We start from the raw sequence: 23,070 nt of genomic DNA, 5'->3' as shown, positions 1-23,070 counted from the left end.
TTGGATGAAAAGGTCTTTATTATCTGGAAACACTGAAATAATATTGAAACAGTGCAACAAGCTAGTAAATCTTGCTGTTGAAAGATGTCAAATAAAAGAGAGAGACAGTTCCAGAGTGCAGAGTGAGAGCAGGAGCAGAGGAAAACCAGTAGCAGAGTCCCAGTGAGTCAGGTCAGGACTGGGAACACTGGTCTCTCCTCAGTGTCTCTGAGAGCGGAGTCTGGGAGCCCTGGGTGGCCTCACAGGTCACAGAGCCCACCTTCCTCCACTGGTCTGCAGAGAGCCTCAGGGTGCTGCTCCAGCTGTAGTGGCCGTCCTTCTGCAGCACCCCGGGGCTCCTGCTCTCCTCCCAGCTGCTGCTGCTGCTGCTGCTGCTGCTGCCGTCCACCTTCCAGGCCAGACTCCAGTCTGAGGGGAAGCCCTTGTTGGCCAGGCACATGAGCGTGGCCTTCCCCTGCTGCAGCTCCTCGCTGGAGGGGGGCAGCACCGTCAGGGTGGGACGGACATCACCCACTGGAGGAGGAGACAGAGAGACAACATGAAGAAAGTTCATGCACAGAGAAAATAAACTCCACCCTGTTGGTTGCAGCAGAGGAGGCTGCTGGTTCTGTTGGTCTTCCTCAGACTGGATGAAACTGGTCTTCAAGGTTTCACTTCCCTCTCTCAGCTCAGTAACCATGGCAACAGACAGGCATCACTGCTGAACCATGAAGATAAAGTTTCAGGCGGGAAACTCTCTCTTTATCTGAATTAACATCTTAAACTTCAACATTTAAAGACTTTTATTTGTTCTTCAGATTTTTCAGCTCAAATCATCACTCATCAGAGACGGTGTGTGTTTACTCTCTTCATTTACGCAGACATCACTAGTGAACCACGACAACAGACGGACTGAACTATATATTATATAGTATATATTGTTCCATTGGTCTGAAAGGGTGGCAGTGGCGCAATGAATGAGACTATGCCTTTGGTGTGAGAGACCCAGGTTAAATCCCCCACTGTGACCCATCCACCATTGTGTCCCTGAGCAAGACAATGAACCCTAGTTGCTCCAGAGGTGTGTGACCTCTGACATGTATAGCAATTGTAAGTCGCTTTGGATAAAAGCGTCAACTAAATGAATAAATGTAAATGTAATGAAAGTCAAATTGAACCCTCTAGAATGAAATGAAAGCAGACAGAAGATGTTGTAAAAGAAAATCTTTCTGCAGTCATCAAAGCAAATGTCCATAAAAATGATCACTGACACATTCCTAATCAATCCTCTGGTAAACGTATTGATCCATTGAGAAGCAGCATCATCAGAGTAATCCAAGTTTTGCACATTTTCACCTTAATGATAATCACCTCATCTCTCTTCATACAGTGCTGCTGACGTATTGCGGTAAGCGTGTCGACTCATTTCCGTTTCCGGTGCTTGTGTGTTGGTACCGTGTTGTTGCTCTTGTTACATTTGTTTGATTACAGCGGCCAACTGTTCGCTAAACACTTATTCTTTACAGTAATTTTGCCTAAGCACTCACAGTTCTTTCCATCTTTTAGTGACTGCTGTTCAATCTCATAGTTGTTCTAAAGTTTTGGTAGCTGACGCTACAGTACTTTAGCTTAGCCGTTAGCGACTTTAGCTTAGCAGGTAGCGATGGCTTCTCCTTCTCCCTCTCTCTCTCCTACTTTCTCCTGCTCGGTGTGTCAGATGTTTAGTTACTCCTCTGCCTCCTTTAGCGGTAATGGTACATGTAATAAGTGTAGTTTATTTATAGACATGGAGGCGAGGCTCAGTGATTTAGAAGTCCGGCTCCGCACCTTGGTAGATCAGTCTTTAGCTACTGTAGCTAGCCAGTCCCCGGTAGTCGGTGCGGAACGGCCTGAGTTAGCCTCTGGTAGCCGTCCTCCGGCATCCCCTGTGCAGCCAGGAAAGGGGGGCTGGGTGACTGTCCGAAGGAGGAATAGTCGTAAGCATTCAAAGTCCACGGGGCATCATCAACCTGTTCACGTTTCTAACAGATTTTCCCCACTCAGCGACACACCCGCTGAGAAACCAACTCTGATCATTGGCAGCTCCATTTTGAGAAACGTGAAGTTAGCGAAGCCAGCGGCCATAGTTAAGTGCATCCCTGGGGCCAGAGCGGGCGACATTGAGTCTTATTTGAAACTGCTGGCTAAGGATAAACGTAAATACAGTAAGATTGTTATTCACATCGGCGGTAATGACTCCCGGTTAGGCCAATCGGAGGTCACTAAGATTAATGTTGAGTCGGTGTGTACATATGCAAAAACAATGTCGGACACCGTAGTTTTCTCTGGACCCCTGCCAAATCTGACCAGTGATGACATGTATAGCCGCATGTCGTCCTTCCGCCGCTGGTTGTCGAGGTGGTGTCCAGCAAACGATGTGGGCTTTGTTGATCATTGGCAGACTTTCTGGGGAAGACCTGGTCTGATCCGGAGAGACGGCATCCATCCCACTTGGGAAGGAGCAGCTCTCATTTCTAGAAATCTGGCCAAGTTTATTAGTGGACCAAATCCATGACAACCCAGAGTTGAGACCAGGAGGCAGAGTCGCAGTTTAACACACTTCTCTGCCCTTCTTTTTCAGCAGTTACCCACCCAAAACCCTACGCAGAGTCGCAGTCTAACACACTTCTCTGCTCCTCCATTTCAGGAGTTACTTAGTGAAAATCCTATAGTGACGGTGTCTGCCCCCCGACCATCGAAATTATTTAAAAAGGTAAACAGAAGAGGAGCTGTGCATAAAAACCTCATAAAAATTAAAACCACAAGAGCAATAGTGCAAACGAATAGGAGAGTTAAATGTGGACTCTTAAACATCAGATCTCTCTCTTCTAAAGGTGTACTAGTAAATGAACTAATATCAGATTATGATATTGATTTATTTGGTCTTACTGAAACCTGGCTGGGTGATGGAGAATATTTTAGCCTAAATGAATCCACCCCTCCCAGTCATATTAATACTCACATTCCTCGAGGCACAGGCCGAGGAGGTGGAGTTGCAGCTATCTTCGACTCTAGCCTACTAATCAGCTCTAAACCTAAACTAAACTATAACTCATTTGAAAGTCTTGTTCTTAGTCTTTCGCACCCAAGTTGGAAATCACTGCAACCAATTCTTTTTGTTATAGTGTACCGAGCACCTGGCCCGTACTCTGAATTCTTATCTGAATTTGCAGAGTTTTTGTCAACTTTAGTCCTTAAAACGGACAAAGTTATTATTGTAGGAGATTTTAATATTCATGTGGATGTTGAGAATGACAGCTTTAGTACTGCGTTTATCTCTCTGTTAGATTCCATCGGCTTCTCTCAGAGTGTTCATGAACCGACTCACTGTTTTAACCACACCCTCGACCTTGTTTTGGTGTATGGTATTGAAATTGAACATTTAGTGGTGTTCCCACAGAATCCCTCTTTATCCGACCACTGTTTGATAACTTTTGAGTTTGTAATGCTGAACTACTCGCCATTGGGCAAAAATTTCTATACAAGATGTCTGTCTGATAGTGCTGTAGCTAAATTTAAGGATGCGATTCCATCAGCTCTAAATACATTATCTAGTCACAAAGTAACGGAGGACTCCTATGCTAATTTCAGTCCCTCCCAAATCGATCATCTTGTTGATAGTGCTGCAGGCTCGCTGCGAATGACACTCGACTCTGTAGCCCCTCTAAAAAAGAAAATACTAAAACAAAGACGGTTAGCTCCATGGTATAATACTGAAACTCGCAAATTAAAGCAAATATCACGGAAACTTGAGAGGAATTGGCGTTCTACCAAAGTGGAAAATTCTCGTTTAATTTGGCAAGATAGTCTTAAAACTTATAGGAAGGCCCTCCGTAATGCCAGAGCAGCGTACTACTCGTCATTAATAGAGGAAAATAGGAACAACCCAAAGTTTCTTTTCAGCACTGTAGCCAGGCTGACAGAGAGTCACAGCTCTATTGAGCCAAGTATTCCCATAGCTCACAGTAGTTACGATTTCATGAGCTTCTTTAATAATAAAATTCTAGCTATTAGAGACAAAATTCACCAAGACCTGCCCTCAATTGGCACCGACTTATCTCTTAACTCAGGAACCTTAGAAACAGCTGTAGAACCAGATACATGTTTAGACTGTTTTGCTTCCCTCAATCTTTACCAACTAACTTCAATAATTTCTTCATCTAAACCATCAACCTGCCTCTTAGACCCCATCCCGACTAGGCTGCTTAAAGATGTTCTACCCTTAGTCAGCACCTCTATACTAGATATGATCAATCTATCTTTATCAACAGGCTATGTACCACAGTACTTTAAAGTAGCTGTAATTAAACCCTTCTGAAAAAGCCCAAACTTGATCCGGATGTTTTAGCCAACTATAGACCTATATCTAACCTTCCATTTCTCTCTAAGGTTCTGGAGAAAGCAGTTGCTAAACAGCTGTGTGACTTTCTACAGAGCAATAGTTTATTTGAGGATTTTCAGTCAGGATTTAGAGCTCATCATAGCACAGAGACAGCACTGGTGAAAATTACTAATGACCTCCTTATTGCATCAGACAAAGGACTTGTCTCTGTACTGGTTTTATTAGATCTTAGTGCTGCATTTGATACCATTGACCATCAGATCCTATTGCAGAGACTGGAATATTTCATTGGCATTAAAGGAACCGCTCTAAGCTGGTTTAAGTCCTATTTATCAGATCGATTTCAGTTTGTACATGTTAACGATGAGTCCTCCATGCACGCCAAAGTTACTCATGGAGTTCCTCAAGGATCTGTCCTTGGACCAATCCTCTTCACTTTATATATGCTTCCTTTAGGCAATATTATCAGGAAACATTCCATAAGCTTTCATTGTTATGCAGATGATACTCAGTTATATCTATCGATCAAGCCAGATGAAACTCATCAGTTAGCTAAACTTCAAATGTGCCTTCAGGATGTTAAAACCTGGATGACCTGTAATTTTCTAATGTTAAACTCAGATAAAACTGAAATTATTGCTCTGGGGCCTAAGCACCTCCGTGACGCATTATCTAAAGATATAGTTTCCCTGGATGGCATCGCCTTGGCCTCCAGCACCACTGTGAGGAATCTTGGAGTTATCTTTGATCAGGACATGTCGTTTAAGTCTCACATTAAGCAAATTTCAAGGACCGCCTTTTTTCACCTACGTAATATTGCGAAAATCAGGAACATCCTGTCTAAAAATGATGCAGAAAAACTAGTCCATGCATTTGTTACTTCTAGGCTGGATTACTGCAATTCCTTATTATCAGGCTGCTCGAAAAAGTCCATTAAGACTCTTCAGCTGATCCAGAATGCTGCAGCACGTGTTCTGACAGGAACCAGGAAAAGAGATCACATTTCTCCTGTTTTAGCTTCTTTGCATTGGCTTCCAGTAAAATCCAGAATAGAATTTAAAATCATTCTTCTTACCTACAAAGCTCTTAATGGTCAGGCACCATCTTATCTTAAAGAGCTCATAGTACCTTACTACCCCACCAGAGCACTGCGCTCCCAGAATGCAGGGTTACTTGTGGTTCCTAGAGTCTCCAAAAGTAGACTAGGAGCCAGAGCGTTCAGCTATCAAGCTCCTCTCCTGTGGAACCAGGTTCCAGTTTGGGTTCAGGAGGCAGACACCATCTCCACATTTAAGAGTAGGCTTAAGACTTTCCTCTTTGATAAAGCTTATAGTTAGGGCTGGCTCAGGTAGTCCTGAACCATCCCTTAGTTATGCTGCTATAGGCCTAGACTGCCGGGGGATTTCCCATGATGCACTGAGCTCCTCTCTCCTCTACTTTCTCTCCCTCTGTATGCAACCTTATCCCATTATTGCATGTTACTAACACAACTTCTCCCCTTTCTGGTAGTCTTGTGCTTTCTCGTCTCTCTCCTCTCTCCTATCACTTCCTGCAGGTTTTCTGGCTCTGGAGCTATGGAGTCTGGATCTGTGGTTGCGGGTCACCTGCTGCCCCTGTGTTCCTGCTCGACACCCTCTGCTGCAACGACTATTGTTGCTAGTCTTATTGTTATTATTGTTATTATAATCATTAACATTACGATGGTTACCATTAACACTATTATAAATATCTGTACCATTTTTCATTTAGTCTATAGCAACATTACCTTCACTGTGTGTACCTCTGTGTGTATATTGTGTAGGCTGCCTCCCTCCCCTCTCTCTCTCCTTACATCTCTCTCTCCTTACATCTCTCTCTCTCTCCTTACATCTCTCTCTCTCTCTCTCTCTCTCTCTCTCTCACCCCAACCAGTCGAGGCAGATGGCCGCCCACCCTGAGCCATGGTTCTGCTCGAGGTTTCTGCCTCTTAAAAGGAAGTTTTTCCTTGCCTCTGTCGCCTAGTGCTTGCTCTTGGTGGGAACTGTTGGGCTTCTGTAAATAACATCACAGAGTACGGTCTAGACCTGCTCTTTTATGAAAAGCGCTGTGAGATAACTGTTGTTGTGATTTGGCGCTATATAAATAAAATTGAATTGAATTGTTGGAGTCAGTCAGAGCATTTCCATAGAGAGCCACTTTGCATCAGCAGCACCATGCTCCAGTGCTCTGGGAGACTTTATAGTCCTGAGAGTTGAACACTGGATGACTGACAGCTGTCCTTCATGACAACAGAAGCCACAGAAATCCTCCTCATCAAAAACATGACTTTGGTCTCCGTCCTCATCTGGACTCTCCTCTGCTGCTGCTTCACAGGTAAAGTCCAGAGAATCAAACTCCTCTCCTCTATGAACATCCGTCCCTCTGAAATGAAGCCCACAAAACCATGACGCTGCTTTATGTGTTTGTCTCTGTATCCTCAGAGTCCAGAGGCCAGATCACAGTGACTCAGCCTGGAGCAGTGAGCTCTGCTCTGGGAGCCTCCGTCTCCATCAGCTGTAGGGTCAGTCAGCAGGTTCAGAGCTGTAGCAGTGCTTACTGTTTACACTGGTACCAACAGAAAGATGGAGAAACTACTAAACTACTCATTTGCTACACCAATGAGAGAATGTCGGGGATTCCAGGTCGTTTTAGTGGAAGTGGATCTGGGACTGATTTCACTCTGACCATCAGTGGAGTTCAGGCTGAAGATGCAGCAGTTTACTACTGTCAGAGTTATCATAACATCAACAGTCAGCTTGTGTTCACACAGTGAAAAAGCGTCGTTCAAAAACCTCCCTCAGTCAGACTGAACAGAAACTGAACTGACTGCTGCAGCTGGAAGCTACTGCAGAGACTGATACAGTTCACTGAGGACACACACACACACACACACACACACACACACACACACACACACCATGGTGTTGGGGGCAAGTCATTCACATAATGCATTCCCTAGCCCGTTACCCTAACCTTAACTAAGACAACTAACCATAGAAACAAGTCCTAACCTCAAACAGCCCTTTAAATTGTGGAGTCCAGCACCACACGTCTGTATGTGTGGGCTTTTATCCTCCAAGAGTCAAAATACTCTCAGTTAATATTGTTTAAGATGAAGAAGAACTGTCAAAACATCAACACTATTATAATATTTAATAATAATAATACTAATATTACTCTTGAAAATCCTCTGGTACAAGTAAAAGTCCTGTTTTTAAATGTTCACTCCAGCATCATCAGCTAAATCTAGTTAATCCAAAAGTACTAATTTGGCCAGAATGGCTCCTTCCAGAGTGTTGAAATATTGTTACTGCAGCATTTTAGTGTCACAACTGGTGGAAGTGGAGCAAGTTTAACAAGTTAATATGCTGTGTAAGGTATTTTAATTTGTGCAGTTAATCATACAAAATCTAATGAAAATGAACTGTGACTGTCAGATAAATCTAAAGTTAAAAGAACCATATTTGCCTCCCAAGATAAATCTGAGGGGTCGTGAGATGATTAATGGAAGATGTGAGAAGAAGAATCAAAGTTGTTGTACACAAAGCTTTGATTTTTCTGTTCTCCTTAGGGCTCAAACAGTTTTTGAAATTAAACCATGTGTGAAGTTATGAGGCGAAATGTCTTTTGTGGAACTGCTAACAACTCACAGACGTCTGAAACACGGGGCCCAACAACCAGGTCACAGACCACAAACAGGCCAAATCATTGTTTATTATGAGCTCATCATATGTTTTTATGTAAAATGTTCAGCAAAGTAGCAATGAAGTATAAAACTATAAAATAGCAGAATATTTCTCTCTGAGAGGGAAAGTACAAGTACTTCAAAACTGAACTTAGGTTAAAATAAGTAAAGAAAACAATGTTTAAACTTAATTCAAAACAAGATAACAAAAATAATAAATATATCACCAGATAAAATTGTATCATTAAACAGGGGGGCAATGCAGGCAGGGGGGCAATGCAGGCAGCGCTTCATATTCAGTAAGTTAAATTAAAAGGAGGTGGTCCAATAGAAAAAGGCAAATCAGAAACAATTTCAGGAATATTTTAAAGTTAGAGATTTGTATTAGCTCACAACTATAGTGCAAATTCTAGTATTACCAGAGCCGGCCCGTCCTAAACGCTCACTACGCACGTCGCGTAGGGCCCCGCATAATAAGCAGGGCCCCGCCTTACTCTCGTGTCAAAGGTGAAAGCGAGTGTCAATGTTTTGATGGAAGGATGAAAAGGGAATCGATGTCCTTCTGGGCACAAGAAGAGGAAAACATCAAGGAGAGTGAATTGTGGGAACAGCAGTCCGGTAAACTGGTGTTCTCACCTCTCAAAGTCTGATGTCAGCAGATCACAGTAAGTTAATGTGTTGGCTGCAGTGCATCTCTCTAGACCGTCTGTCTTGCTGACCCAGCAGACAACATGCATTTATATGCACGTAAGAAAACTTGCGCCTTCCAGCTGAGACCTATGAGGACCAGTCCAAACAATACCTGGATGTGCTGGCACTCCTCAGAGGTGCACATGATTTTAAAACAAGACAATAATAAAGGAAATGTGGGGAGCCAGTTTGAATGGGCCTGATGTAGCTGATGACATTTATCGTTATCTATAATTTACAGGGTCGATGCTGAAGTTTGTCAGTAGAACAGATGCTGGATTGTCAGCCGGTACTAGCACAGACCCAGTCCAGATGTCTTTACACACAGACCCAGGTGAAATATACAGTCAGCCTCAGGCAGTACAAGCAGCCACAGATGTACAGCCATCCACCAAATGACCCAGCAGATTGGCCCCCGGTCTTGGGAGACTTTAAGAGGACTGAGTTTGTGCGCAGAGGTCCATTCAAACCAGCACTGGTTTCCATTCAGGCTTATTACAGAGACAGACTGTTTTAAAGGAGGGAGGGTTGTAGTGAGAGCACTGTAGTGTCATTAGTGACTGTGCAGCAATGGCAAACTGTTTACATTGCTCATGATTCAGGTAGAAGGGCCCCATGGCAGGATTTCGCATAGGGCCCAAGGGAGGTCAGGACCGGCTCTGAGTACTGCTGGTAATAACTGTTGTTAGGAAGTCTGGCTGAAGTCTCTAACTCAACCACTGAGGGGCAGTAAAGTAAAGTCAGTGTCAACAACCTGAAAGGTTCCCTCTGTTAGAACGCTGCCTCAGTTTTATCAGCTTTAAAAAGACAAATGTTTGTGCTTTTGGAGTTCACCTGTTGAAGAGCTTCAGAGTCTACAGGAAAAAATTCCACCTGACTGTCGTGGAAATTGCATCTTGCTGGTGAGGGATTAAGTAAATAATTGAGTAACAACCAACCGTTGTCTTTGAAGCATTTATTAACCAAAGAGAATAAACAGAGATCCAGAGACCTGCTGCCTCGGGCAGCTTCGGGCGTCTGGCCCCGAGGTATGCACGAGGTGCAGCAGCATAACGTCACTGATTATTGGAATCTCCCGACGCTCCGACAGATCGGTCAAGATGAACCGACAACAGCCTCTCTGATCAGGAAAGTGATTCATTAAAGCACAAACACGTGGCCTATAGAAAATCTATTTAGCATGATCCATCAGGGGAGCTGCCGTCTTGTTAAGAGGAGCCGAGCTCCCCCGTAGTTTGCACCCTGCCTACAATCTCGACCATCGGATAGCTGCAACAGGAAATCACGTTTGGATACTCTTTTACTCATGGATTTGTTTTTCTGGTGCTGAAATGTTTCGCCTCTTAACTGAAGTTAAAGTGCACTGTAACACGCCTTACTGAGATTGTAATGGGTATAATATTACCGTTACCGTTTATGCTTTATATTACAGCGTTACAGCAAAAAGCAATGTATTACTGTAGCCTAATTGCGTTACTTTTGTAACGCATTACTCCCAACACTGCACAGGATATAAGCAGCAGCCCTAGGCAGAAGTCCACAAAGCCTGCCTACACACAAGCTGACTGAATCTCAATCAGTATGTATGCCTGCAGCATGGACATACACACAAGCATACATACAAGTAACAGGAGTTTATAGCCTGTCTAATACTGTAACAGCAGTGGGTTGGAATACTTCAAACAATCTTTCTACCAGATTGCTGGAATACAATAATGATGATCTCAGAGGGGATCTTTAGTCTGTATTCATCTTACAGACGGACAGATGTTGAATGGATTTTTATTCATTAGCGTGATTGCAGTGACAGTTCAGTTCAAAAACACTAAAGAACGAGGAAGATGGAACCAGACGCGAGCTTTTATTTTGCAACGTAGAAGGTTGCGGATGGCACCAGAGGACAGGGCACGAGACAGGAGGCTCCAGGCTGCAGCCATACAGTCTTGGCACTATAGGCCCTACTGCTACGGGACACTGCTTCGTAAGCTTGTTCCACGCGGTTGGAGATTATCCACTGTGCATGCATTTCCATTGTCCACTTTTGCCCTTTACTTCGCCTTCTCCCCCTGTACTGTCCGTATCCTCGTACCAGGATGGATTTATACAGCACGTTTCAGACCACTGTAGTCCTAAGGTGATGGGCATGCAGACTAGAACTGGTCTTGCTGTTCAGCTACTGGCCGGCATCATGTGGGCAGAACTTAGTCCAGAGGTAATATGTATTGTCCATTGTTGTATCGAGCATACTTCAAACTGCTTTCCTTCTCATCTGTCTGGAGTGACGTATGATGCTAATTATAGTGATTAAGAAAGGAACATCTTATCTTAATACTGATCTCGTGGGAGTCCAGCTTGATCAGTCTTTGTGGGCCGTACTCTTGGACAACCTTATCCAAACTGCTCCAGCTGTGTCTGTGGCACTGTCGAAGGTTTCAGTCAGGCTCATCACGTGAGCCGTGGCTTCAACAATGTCCTAAATGTCAATATTCCTTTTTTTCCTGTCATTTCTTTCTGTGGGCAACTGGAGGGAGAGCCAATGTGTCTTTATCTGACTTTTACTGGACCGGAAAACATTTTCTTCTTGCACCAGCAGTGGGTCGTTAAGTTTTGGTTTCTCATCAGTTTAATCAGATCCTTAATGAATCTATTCTAATTTTCAGTTCTGAGCTTTCCTTGGCCTCACTTCTTGTCTTCATATAGCCTACCCATCTGAATAGCAGTTTTTTACTCTTTTTTTTTTGCATTTCTGCTCTCCTTTCTCTCCAAACATATCTTTAGCTGCTTCAATAGTTTTAGACAAAAATACCAAATTGTTCCATTAATGTTTAGGCTAATATTTTTTTAGTCATCAACTTCAGAACTAGGGAAGGTAATCTTGGACTCAGTCCTCACTTTACTCTGACACTTGCCATAGTCTACTCTGCCTGGTCAGTCTCTACTCAGGTCCATAGCACTATTTGGGTCCACTGAGTTCGATTAAGTCTGAAAAATGTGTCAAAATGTGTCTCAAACCTATTGAGACACATTTTGGACAAACAGGGACTGAGTCTGATTAAAACAACGTGAAGATGGACAACGTCCTGCTGGTTGCAGAAGAGGAGGCTGCTGGTTCTATTGGTCTTCCTCTAACTGGATGAAACTGAACTTAAAACTGGTTTCACTTCCCTCCCTGAGCTAAGTTACCATGGCAACAGACAGGCATCACTGATGAACCATGGCAACAGGCAGGTTTCAGTACTAAAGATAAAAGTGTGATGTTTTACTGCAGTGTAAATTCTGATCACCAAAACCACCAGATGTTGGTGGTTAACTGTGAACAGGAGAACCAGTTAGAACAGGTCAGCTGATAGAAAAGTTAGTTAGTTATAACTTCTATTGTTAGTTTGTGTTAATCTGCATGAGGATGTTTTAAACAGGCAGCTGTCCCAGCAGTGAGGAGGAAACAGCATGATATGTTGAGGACAGCTACAGTTCACTGACTCTGTGTGTTTGCATATCTGTCCTGCCTCTCTGCTCCCAGCCGTTAAGAGGCCAGTGTTGATCAGTGGCTGTCCAGGCCTTTCAGAGCCACTGACACGCCGGCAGCACAATGATGATGTCACTGATTCTACTGCTGGCCACCCTGGGGCTCCTTGTTCAGGGTGAGACTCTCTTCTGAAAACTTTGCTTCAGGATGCAACCAGCTTCACCACAATGATGTTCTGCTGTGATGGAGAAACACTGAAACAAGCAGCATTTACCTTCTTCCATCTGTTCTCCATCTTAAAGAAATGAGACTCTTCTGTTTGGATGCTGATCATCTTTCTCCAAGCTGGATTTGTCTCAATAACCCTTCTCCTCTTTTTCATCTTTTCCAGGTTCATCAGGACAAATCATCCTGACTCAGTCTCCTGGATCTCAGTCTGCTGTTGCAGGACAGGCTGTCTCTCTCAAATGTAAAACCAGTACAAGTGTTAGTAGCTACCTGCACTGGTACCTTCAGAAACCTGGAGAAGCTCCTAAACTCCTGATTTATGATGCTACAACTCGTCAGTCTGGAGTTCCAGATCGTTTTAGTGGAAGTGGATCTGGGACTGACTTCACTCTGACCATCAGTGGAGTTCAGGCTGAAGATTCAGGAGTTTACTACTGTCAGCAGGGTTCCAACTGGCCGTTCACACAGTGATACAACGTCGTACAAAAACCTCCCTCAGCTGGAGAGGAACTGATCTGACTCAACAGCTGCACTGAAACTAAAACAGAGGTTTATAAAAAAACATTTAGACAATAATAACAACACTTTAAACATTTCAACACTAAATATTCTGTATTTAAGCCAAACATTTATAATCTAATTGAACTATTCTTCTGAAATTCAGAGTAATAACACTAAAATTGTAAATTTTTATGATTTTATATCTTACAATTTTTCATAGGAACTTCAACATACTTAACGAAATATCATCTCAATAAAATCTAATTTCATTCTTGTAGTCATAATGACCAATCATGTCTATAACAACATGTATAAATAACTTAATTTGTGTTTTTTATTCCAGCAAACACATTTATTTCATAATGGAACCAAAAGGTTCATGGAGTAAATAAATCAGCAACATTTGAATTATTTCCTTTTATCATCTTTAGTTTTATTCAAGTGAAAAGGTTCTTTGGATACACAAACAATTACAAGATTAAAGTTATTACCATTAAGACAGTTTTACCAGGGATTTTGTTCCAAAAAGGTTTATTATTACAGAAAAATCTGTAACGACATCAGGAAAGGTTTTACAGTCAGGAATGAATTCAAATTGATTGTGAAAAAATATGGAATTCTACGACCATCACTGGTTTGTACTAATCAAAATATAATGAGGAGTTATGTCTGACTTTAAAATCTCTCTCAATATACTGTAACTTTAGAAATATATTATGACGTTAAACTGTTGATCTGTGGATGTGAAACAGTCACTGACACCATCAAGAGAACATTTATTAAGAAACTTTGATAATAAACATGAAAACAGCTGATTGGATGAAAAGGTCTTTATTATCTGGAAACACTGAAATAATATTGAAACAGTGCAACAAGCTAGTAAATCTTGCTGTTGAAAGATGTCAAATAAAAGAGAGAGACAGTTCCAGAGTGCAGAGTGAGAGCAGGAGCAGAGGAAAACCAGTAGCAGAGTCCCAGTGAGTCAGGTCAGGACTGGGAACACTGGTCTCTCCTCAGTGTCTCTGAGAGCGGAGTCTGGGAGCCCTGGGTGGCCTCACAGGTCACAGAGCCCACCTTCCTCCACTGGTCTGCAGAGAGCCTCAGGGTGCTGCTCCAGCTGTAGTGGCCGTCCTTCTGCAGCACCCCGGGGCTCCTGCTCTCCTCCCAGCTGCTGCTGCTGCTGCTGCTGCTGCTGCTGCTGCTGCCGTCCACCTTCCAGGCCAGACTCCAGTCTGAGGGGAAGCCCTTGTTGGCCAGGCACATGAGCGTGGCCTTCCCCTGCTGCAGCTCCTCGCTGGAGGGGGGCAGCACCGTCAGGGTGGGACGGACATCACCTAGGAGAAGAACCAATCGGCTTAGAGGATGGGGCCCACACAGCTGGTTTCTGCTCCACCAGTCACTCACTCACACATTGTTTCACTTCCTTTAAGAAACCTCTCATGCAGTTCAGCACAGAAAGAGTCCTCATATGAGCTGAAAGATATCAAACTGCACTGGAAATAAAAAAACCAGGTTTTAAATTTGGAAATACAAAAAACATTTACTGTCAAAACTCTCAAAAGGGCAAAAGTTACTGAGATCCACTGTTAAAGGACATTATCAGCCCAAAATAACAGACGACCACAGGTAACCTGTTCCTCAGACAGATTTATAAACAGCATCAGAGAACTGTCAACATTATTTCAAACTGAGGTTAAAATACAATTTGAGCCATTTTAGAAGATCAGAGATTTGGAAACATTTTTATCTTCATTCACACTATTCAAAATAATTTTAACTCAACTTCTAAACAGTTTAAAATGCAGAATTAAAGGCTGAATCATTTTTAAAGTACGCGTGTTGTTCTTTAATCTTTGCTGCAGTTCAAGCTGTTCACATTTCACAAATTAAATGGAACGTTTAAAGAGAAGTTCAGTAAAGCTGCTTTGAGTTCAGCTTCATGGTTAAACAGGAGAAACGAACAATAAGATTGTCTTTAAAGTGATTTAGATCAGTCCAGAGGAAATTTATATCTACTACAAATGTTCAGACACAGAAATTAAAACCTTCGCTGATGATACGATATTTAATATTTGTGCAGAAACTTACTTCCAACATCCAGTCTGGTTCCTCCACCGAACGTGTACCACAGTGATACAAACTGATTGAGTCGTCGTACAAAAACCTCTCACTGTAGAGAGACACGGCTCTCTGACTTTGAACACAACAAACTCAACAAAAACACTTGCTGTTTTTAAAAGAATTCACTATTTCATGTTATATTTATCAAACAGTGACACAGTTGTTCAGAATGAATCCCATTTTTACGTATATATTGTTCCATTGGTCTGAAAGTCAAATTGATCCCTCTAGAATGAAATGAAAGCAGACAGAAGATGTTGTAAAAGAAAATCTTTCTGCAGTCATCAAAGCAAATGTCCATAAAAATGATCACTGACACATTCCTAATCAATCCTCTGGTAAACGTATTGATCCGTTGAGAAGCAGCATCATCAGAGTAATCCAAGTCCCTGTTGGAGTCAGTCAGAGCATTTCCATAGAGAGCCACTTTGCATCAGCAGCACCATGCTCCAGTGCTCTGGGAGACTTTATAGTCCTGAGAGTTGAACACTGGATGACTGACAGCTGTCCTTCATGACAACAGAAGCCACAGAAATCCTCCTCATCAAAAACATGACTTTGGTCTCCGTCCTCATCTGGACTCTCCTCTGCTGCTGCTTGACAGGTAAAGTCCAGAGAATCAAACTCCTCTCCTCTATGAACATCCGTCCCTCTGAAATGAAGCCCACAAAACCATGACGCTGCTTTATGTGTTTGTCTCTGTATCCTCAGAGTCCAGAGGCCAGATCACAGTGACTCAGCCTGGAGCAGTGAGCTCTGCTCTGGGAGCCTCCGTCTCCATCAGCTGTAGCGTCAGTCCTGCTGCGTACTTTGGGGGTTCTGACCACGCTTTAGCCTGGTACCAGCAAAAAGAAAGAGAAACTCCTAAATTGCTCATTACCTGGACACGACATAGACAATCGGGGATTTCAAGTCGTTTTACAGGCAGTGGATCAAGCACTGACTTCACTCTGACCATCAGTGGAGTTCAGGCTGAAGATGCAGCAGTTTACTACTGTCAGAGTTATCATGAAATCAACAGTCAGCGTGTGTTCACACAGTGAAAAAGCGTCGTACAAAAACCTCCCTCAGTCAGACTGAACAGAAACTGAACTGACTGCTGCAGCTGGAAGCTACTGCAGAGACTGATACAGTTCACTGAGGACACACACACACACACACACACACATTAAACGTTAATATCCAACATGTCAGCTTCATTGATGTCGACCAACAAACCACAGCTGACTGAAAACAGCAAGCAGAGGATCAAACTCAGATGATGTCTCTTACTTTTCATTTCAGTGTATTAATTAATTTGGTTTTAATCCCTTTTATCCAACACAGTCCACTCACCAAATATACATTTTTCAAAAGGTGGTTCCCCTGTGCTCCTGCAAACATCACCCTGACCTCCATCAGACACAGTATACAAAGCTGAGACAGGAGACAGAAATCGACATCATGGAGCTGGAAGAAAATTACAAATTCACAGAACTGAAAACATAAAATATGAGCATATGTTGATCAATGTGGTTGCACCATGAGTCCAAAAACCAGATAAGTTCTTTGTAGGGGTGTGATTTACATGTATTCATGTAGATGACGTTTTCATCCAAAGCGACTTACTATTGCTATAAATGTCAGAGGTCACATACCTCTGGAGCAACGAGGGGTTAAGTGCCTTGTTCAGGGACACATTGGTGTGTTTTCGATGATGCATGAGGCGGTTTGAAGCACAACTTGAGGGATCTTCAGAAGAAGTTTCAAAAGCTGTCTGACCAAACAATGCTGAATGTTTTGGGGATGGAATGCACCATGTGAAGTGAGGTTTGGACAGTGGACATCATGCGGTGCATGAGGTCAGTGAACCGCTTGATATTTAGCACAGAGATTTCAAGTTGTTCTAAATATAATAAATTCTGTTTTGTCTTTCATTAACAGTGTGGAATTTGTCACATTCAGTAATGATTCTGATGAAAAAATAAGCACATTTTTATCAACAGAAATCATTTGGTGAAAAATGTACGACTGTGTATTATCTGTATTATGTGTATCATCTGTGTAGTGGCACTCATGTTTTCCAAAGTACCACAACTTTGAGTTTTAATTGGAACAAATAACTTCAGAAACCATCAGTTCTGTTTCACATGTTCACAATTAAAAGATAAAGTTATTAACTTCCTCTTGACTGTTTTGCTCCCAAAATGTATATAGTTTTCAGCGGTGCAGGTTTTAGATTGCGACCGTGTGCGCTCGTGCTTGAACTCATGAGCGAGCAGAATCTGACACATTGGGAGACAGCGTCACACAACATGCTGAAACTCACATAAACTCCCGCTCCACATTTGCTTTGTACCGTTCCATCATTTGTTGGAGTCTCAAATCAACACTTTGAAATAATACCGGTTGTACACAGGATAGTAAGATGGGTCACGTTAGCTGGTGATGTGGAAAGCCATGAAACTACAGTATTTAGCAAAGGATAACATTAGCAACTGGTCAGTGTTAGCCGGCGAGCTAACATTATATAACATGAGCCAACTAAAGCACAAAATCACAATTTATTTAATGTGCCTTGCTGTAATATTAGTTTACCTGTCCAACAGGAAGAAAGCCAACTCTGGGTCAGTTTTGTTGGTTCCAAAACAAGGTGGATGTCTGAAGCCTTTCTGATGTTGACTGCCCTTTCAACCGATGTCGATATGATTCTCGTTTGGCCTGACGGGCTCCAGCACAGAAATTTTATTCTTGTTTTTTATCCTGACTTGGAGTTTGTGTTGTGCTGGGACCTGGTTGTGTTTTTGTTTTAGGGAACTTCATGTCAGTAGCTGCAGTGTCGTAGCGCAGGGTCAGTAGACAAGGCAAGAGTGCATCAAAGCAAGGGATTTCCGTAAAATCCAACCCTGAGTCTTCCTCCAGATTTCCTCCATATAGGAACTACAATAAAACCCAGTAAGTGGATCGTTTGTGTGTGAGGTTACAACATCTTCACCCACAGGCAATAAAAAAGTGATTTGTTAATTTTTTTAAAACTACGTATAGCCCCTTTAAATCCAACTGAAACCTATTGTGCAGGACATCAACTTTAGCAGTAAAGGAGCATTTTCAAAAATGGAAGAATTATAACTAGCTACTATAACTATAACATGTCTGTGAAGGTTCTCAGTCATCCAGGTCATAGTTATCGAAAGAAGGTTAAAGTCAAGGCAACTGGACTTGGTTGAAGATAATGGAAGATGTTTTGTCTCTCATCCAAGAGACTTCTTGATCAAGCTATTTAACCTCTGTGGGGTTGTTAGCTAGGATCATCGATACCGCTGGTTCATTTGTGCTCATGGCAGTGGTAACAACATCATTGGTATCTTCACCTGAGGCCAATAGGTTACGTTTGTTGAGTTTCCTGGGAAGTGATGAAAGGACAGCATTGTAAGTGGGGGATAAGTGGTGGCGTACACCCCCTCCTCTGTTCAGCGACAGCTTCTCCACCCTGGTGTAAATGGCTTCCTTGACACCTCTTTCAAACCATCCATCCTCTCTGTCTAAAATGTGCACCTGGTGGTCCTCAAATGAGTGTCCTCTGTCCTTCAGATGTAAGTAGACTGCAGAGTCTTGACCTGAGGAGTTGGCCCTTCTGTGTTGAGCCATGCGTTTGTGTAGTGGTTGTTTAGTCTCCCCAATGAACAGTTCTGTGCATTTCACTTTGTGTTGAAAAGTGGGGGGACACAAGTGCTCAAATTTGGGGCGTGATGATACATTTTGGGTCATGAGACACGATGATGCACAACAACAAGACGAGAAGATTTTTAACACCATTTTGAAGAAATCTGAAATATATGAGTGGGGGTCTGGGGGTCTTCCCCCCCAAAAATTGAAGCATTAAACACTTAATTTCCTGCATTCTGGAGACATTTTCTGCTCCAATTTATGGTGGAAATGTCTTTATTTATATAAAGGGAAACAAAAAAATTCAGCTGACGGGACAATTCGTGAATATAAAATAGAATCCAATCCACTTTACTCAAGGTTCCCAAAGTGCTTTACAGAGATGATATAAAATATGCTCATGATAAATAAAAACAAAACAAATAACAGCAACACTGACAGCGACAATGAAGACCACAGCAGCTTGCATGGTGAATTAAAAGCCAGGGAATAAATGTTGACAGCCATCTGTATGCACAGCAGCATGTGTCAAATGCAACAGCCAGTGCCACTGCAGAGGTCCAGAGGTGAAGTATTTAACAGTGTGCTTTCTTTATTGTAGCTTAGACTGCCTGGTTTACTATTATAGCAGATAATGATGATTTAAGGAAACTTTTTTAAACCTTATTTAGACATAGTGGCAGGTAGCAACATGTAGGTGTGGTGTCCGAACAATAATGCTGCGATGATGTGTTGAGAAGAAACCCGCTTGACACTGTTCTTGATTATAAAAGTTTATTACATCAAGGAGTTCAGCATCAATTACAAGTTCTGCAGCAGCTTGGAGAGAGACCCAGCCCGATGACCATTCTGTCTCTCTGTACATCAAACATAGCTTATATAGGACATGTTTAGGTCTCTGTTAGATATCTGATACCATAGAAGGGGTTAAGTCTGCAAACTAAGGCACCAATCCATATAAGGGCACAGTTCTATAGGATTTGTGTAGGCATCTGTTAGACACCATAGAAGGGTTCAGTACTATTCTGAGGTAACAAAACACGGGGTCAGAGGTCAAATTCTATAGAAGGGTTCACTCCCTACATAATCATCAATCACTGCTCTCCCCTTAAGAGGTCACTGACCCTCTGTCCAGCTGCTACAGTGCTATTTTAAACTGTAATGAGTCAAATGCACATATATTATACACCACATAGGCTACAGTTCTTGCAGCACTTACAATCAGAAAAAAAGCCTATAAATCTTCACGAGGCTTTGTCACTAGCCCTGGCTGTGCTGTTGCCCACCTCTCTTATGCCTTCAAGAATGGGCGTCATCACACCCTGATTTGCCAAGAAGAGAATCACCAAGCTGCTCTCAATCATTGTTAAGGAGTCAGTTCCCACACCCTGTGCAACAGGTGATCTCAATGATCCCAGAAGACCCAATGTCAACTCAAAGGAATGTTGACATTGAGCCAAAATGTATTGGAAACAGGGGATTTAAATTAGTGATGGGAAAAGCGAGGCTTTGTGAAACATTGAAACGTTTGAAGCAATTGTGCCGGAATTGTGTCGAGGCTTCAAAAAACTTCGACACCCGTCTCCACGGTGACACCTACTGGTCACTTTTGATATCGACACATCTTGGTCGGGGTTTCATTGAAACAATGACTGACCCGGGTTTACTATTCTAAACGTCTTATCAATACATGACCAACAGGATTTCGGAAAAATCACCATACAACAAAGAAACTAACGCTTTCAGATTGTCAGAGACAGCAGATGGGGATTGCAATAAAAGTGTGTTTAAATAGGCTAAAACACATCTGTGTTGTTTCGTAAGTAATCACTCATTTAGCCGACGCTTTTCTCAAAAGCATGTCAGAGGACGCACCTTGGGAGCAACTAGAGGTTAAGTGTCTTGCTCAGGTACACATGTATCACGGTGGGAATCAAACCCAGGTCTCTCACACCAAACGCATGTGTCTTAACCACTAACCCATAGAGACAACTTGTTCGTGTTCTGAATCGGAATACTTTATTGATCTACCACGGTGAAGTCTTTGTTGCAGATACTCGCAAGGCATAAAAGGAATAAAAATACTAGGTAGAATTTAGTGAGTAGAGAATATAATAAAGTATACAAATCTAAGAATATAGCCTAATGATAAATGATAATAAATGTGGATATCTACGGTATTATACAGTAGCTTATTAACAAAGGTGGAATGATAATTAGCAGAAAAGATATTGGCCCTAGTGTAATAATAATTAATAATAATAATGAGTGCTGGCAGTGATGAGGTGTAATGGATTAAAAATCCGTAACTGAGTAAAGTTGAAGTTGTTTCAAGAAAAGTGGAACAATGTCTCATATTTGTTATATGTCAAGAATAGTATTCAGAAATATTCAGTTGTTTTGGGGCTGAGTCGGGTTTTTCCCCAGCCTTGGAAAAATTTGGTCACATGGAACATTTGTTGCTGTCAAAGATAAATATTTTTTTTGCCATCATAGGCCTACAGGTGCGGATATACTACAGCACGCTCCAATAAATCAAATGATTGTGTGTCCTTGGAACAAATCTGTCAAATGAGTTAGAGGCTGATGTGTGGTTTGTTCCAAACACTGCGAATCAAGCGTAGAAACGGCAGGTGTGCCACCTGTCGAAACAGGGGTGAGACACTCTGAAGCCTCGCTTCACTGCGGTCACGTGACATTGACGTTTTGAACCACGGTTTGGAGCAGTGTTGCGAAACGTCTGTGCTTCGGGATCTCGACACAGCGTCGATACGTCAGTATCGAGCGTCCCATCCCTAATTTAAATACCACCAAATACGTAAGAAGAGACTGCTTGTTACGACCCTACGGTTCATGTTTGGGTTGTGTTGTGTTCTCTCTCTCTCTCTCTCTCTCTCTCTCTCTCTCTCTCTCTCTCTCTCTCTCTCTCTCTCAGGTAGGGCCCCCCCCCATGCCTCGGCTCCATGAGTGAGTGGCAGCAGGTGTGCCTGATCACATGATGTTTTTTCACAGCACTCGGTCTGTTTCCCTTTCTACCTGTTGCGACCACACTGCAGACCAACACCCGTGAACAGACCACTGCCAGCCCGTCAACCCAGCGGACAGAGGCAGCCCATTCAACCAGTGGGTTGAACACCGGCTTAGATCTTCTGTGAGTCCAGAACAGTGTCTGGTCACCTCCTCAGTGGAGAGCAGGAAAGGTTAACAACTGTTACATCCTATCTACCTGTACCCCTTACCTGCAACATTTCTTTTTACATTGATTTAAATCTGTTCTGACTTGCTAACCTGCCAGGAAGCCGTTTCATCTTCACTTCGATCTATAAATTACTGTGCTTGTGTGCCTTGATTGTCTAACTTTGAATTGTCGTCCCTCTGCTGCATGAATTCAACCCAAAGACAGTTTGAGGTCAATTTGAAACTTTACAATGAAAAGACATCTCTTTTTTAAATCAAAGTTAAACTAACATAAGCGTACATTTGAAAAATTTCTAATTTGGTTCTTTCATGTCACAAATATAGCCTGTTTGTGAGCCAGCTGTCCCAGCAGTGAGGAGGAAACAGCATGATATGTTGAGGACAGCTACAGTTCACTGACTCTGTGTGTTTGCATATCTGTCCTGCCTCTCTGCTCCCAGCCGTTAAGAGGCCAGTGTTGATCAGTGGCTGTCCAGGCCTTTCAGAGCCACTGACACGCCGGCAGCACAATGATGATGTCACTGATTCTACTGCTGGCCACCCTGGGGCTCCTTGTTCAGGGTGAGACTCTCTTCTGAAAACTTTGCTTCAGGATGCAACCAGCTTCACCACAATGATGTTCTGCTGTGATGGAGAAACACTGAAACAAGCAGCATTTACCTTCTTCCATCTGTTCTCCATCTTAAAGAAATGAGACTCTTCTGTTTGGATGCTGATCATCTTTCTCCAAGCTGGATTTGTCTCAATAACCCTTCTCCTCTTTTTCATCTTTTCCAGGTTCATCAGGACAAATCATCCTGACTCAGTCTCCTGGATCTCAGTCTGCTGTTCCAGGACAGGCTGTCTCTCTCAAATGTAAAACCAGTACAAGTGTTAGTAGCTACCTCCACTGGTACCTTCAGAAACCTGGAGAAGCTCCTAAACTCCTGATTAGGTATGCTACAACTCGTCAGTCTGGAATTCCAGATCGTTTTAGTGGAAGTGGATCTGGGACTGACTTCACTCTGACCATCAGTGGAGTTCAGGCTGAAGATTCAGGAGTTTACTACTGTCAGCAGAGTGGCAGCTTCCCGTTCACACAGTGATACAACGTCGTACAAAAACCTCCCTCAGCTGGAGAGGAACTGATCTGACTCAACAGCTGCACTGAAACTAAAA

The 23,070-nt window shown here is 42.7% G+C and overlaps 6 gene segments (V, D, J or C); 4 read left to right on the top strand and 2 right to left on the bottom strand.

The window, feature by feature from the left end:
* On the bottom strand, window positions 1–952 carry LOC119907538. The segment is given in 1 exon segment: window positions 1–952. A coding segment is annotated over 1 exon segment (507 nt).
* Window positions 953–6,656: 5,704 nt separating this feature from the next.
* LOC119907558 lies at window positions 6,657–7,139 on the top strand (the record flags this gene model as incomplete). The annotated part of the segment is given in 2 exon segments: window positions 6,657–6,712; window positions 6,820–7,139. Coding segments are annotated over 2 exon segments (372 nt in total), but the record flags the coding sequence as incomplete, so codon positions are not given.
* Window positions 7,140–12,339: 5,200 nt separating this feature from the next.
* Window positions 12,340–12,951, top strand: LOC119907574. The segment is given in 2 exon segments: window positions 12,340–12,394; window positions 12,611–12,951. Coding segments are annotated over 2 exon segments (360 nt in total).
* Window positions 12,952–13,763: 812 nt separating this feature from the next.
* LOC119907686 lies at window positions 13,764–15,249 on the bottom strand. The segment is given in 3 exon segments: window positions 13,764–14,282; window positions 15,037–15,088; window positions 15,220–15,249. Coding segments are annotated over 3 exon segments (429 nt in total).
* A 371-nt stretch (window positions 15,250–15,620) lies between these two features.
* Window positions 15,621–17,228, top strand: LOC119907554. The segment is given in 2 exon segments: window positions 15,621–15,673; window positions 15,781–17,228. Coding segments are annotated over 2 exon segments (384 nt in total).
* Window positions 17,229–22,418: 5,190 nt separating this feature from the next.
* On the top strand, window positions 22,419–22,997 carry LOC119907567. The segment is given in 2 exon segments: window positions 22,419–22,473; window positions 22,690–22,997. Coding segments are annotated over 2 exon segments (360 nt in total).
* Window positions 22,998–23,070: the final 73 nt, after the last annotated feature.

This window comes from Micropterus salmoides, unplaced genomic scaffold (genome assembly GCF_014851395.1).
Source record: "Micropterus salmoides isolate LMB-PRFRI ecotype aquatic unplaced genomic scaffold, ASM1485139v1 Ms_hic_scaffold_17, whole genome shotgun sequence".
NCBI classification, from domain to species: domain Eukaryota; kingdom Metazoa; phylum Chordata; class Actinopteri; order Centrarchiformes; family Centrarchidae; genus Micropterus; species Micropterus salmoides.
Note: the sequence above shows the minus strand (reverse complement) of the source record. Positions and strands in the feature narration are given on the sequence as shown.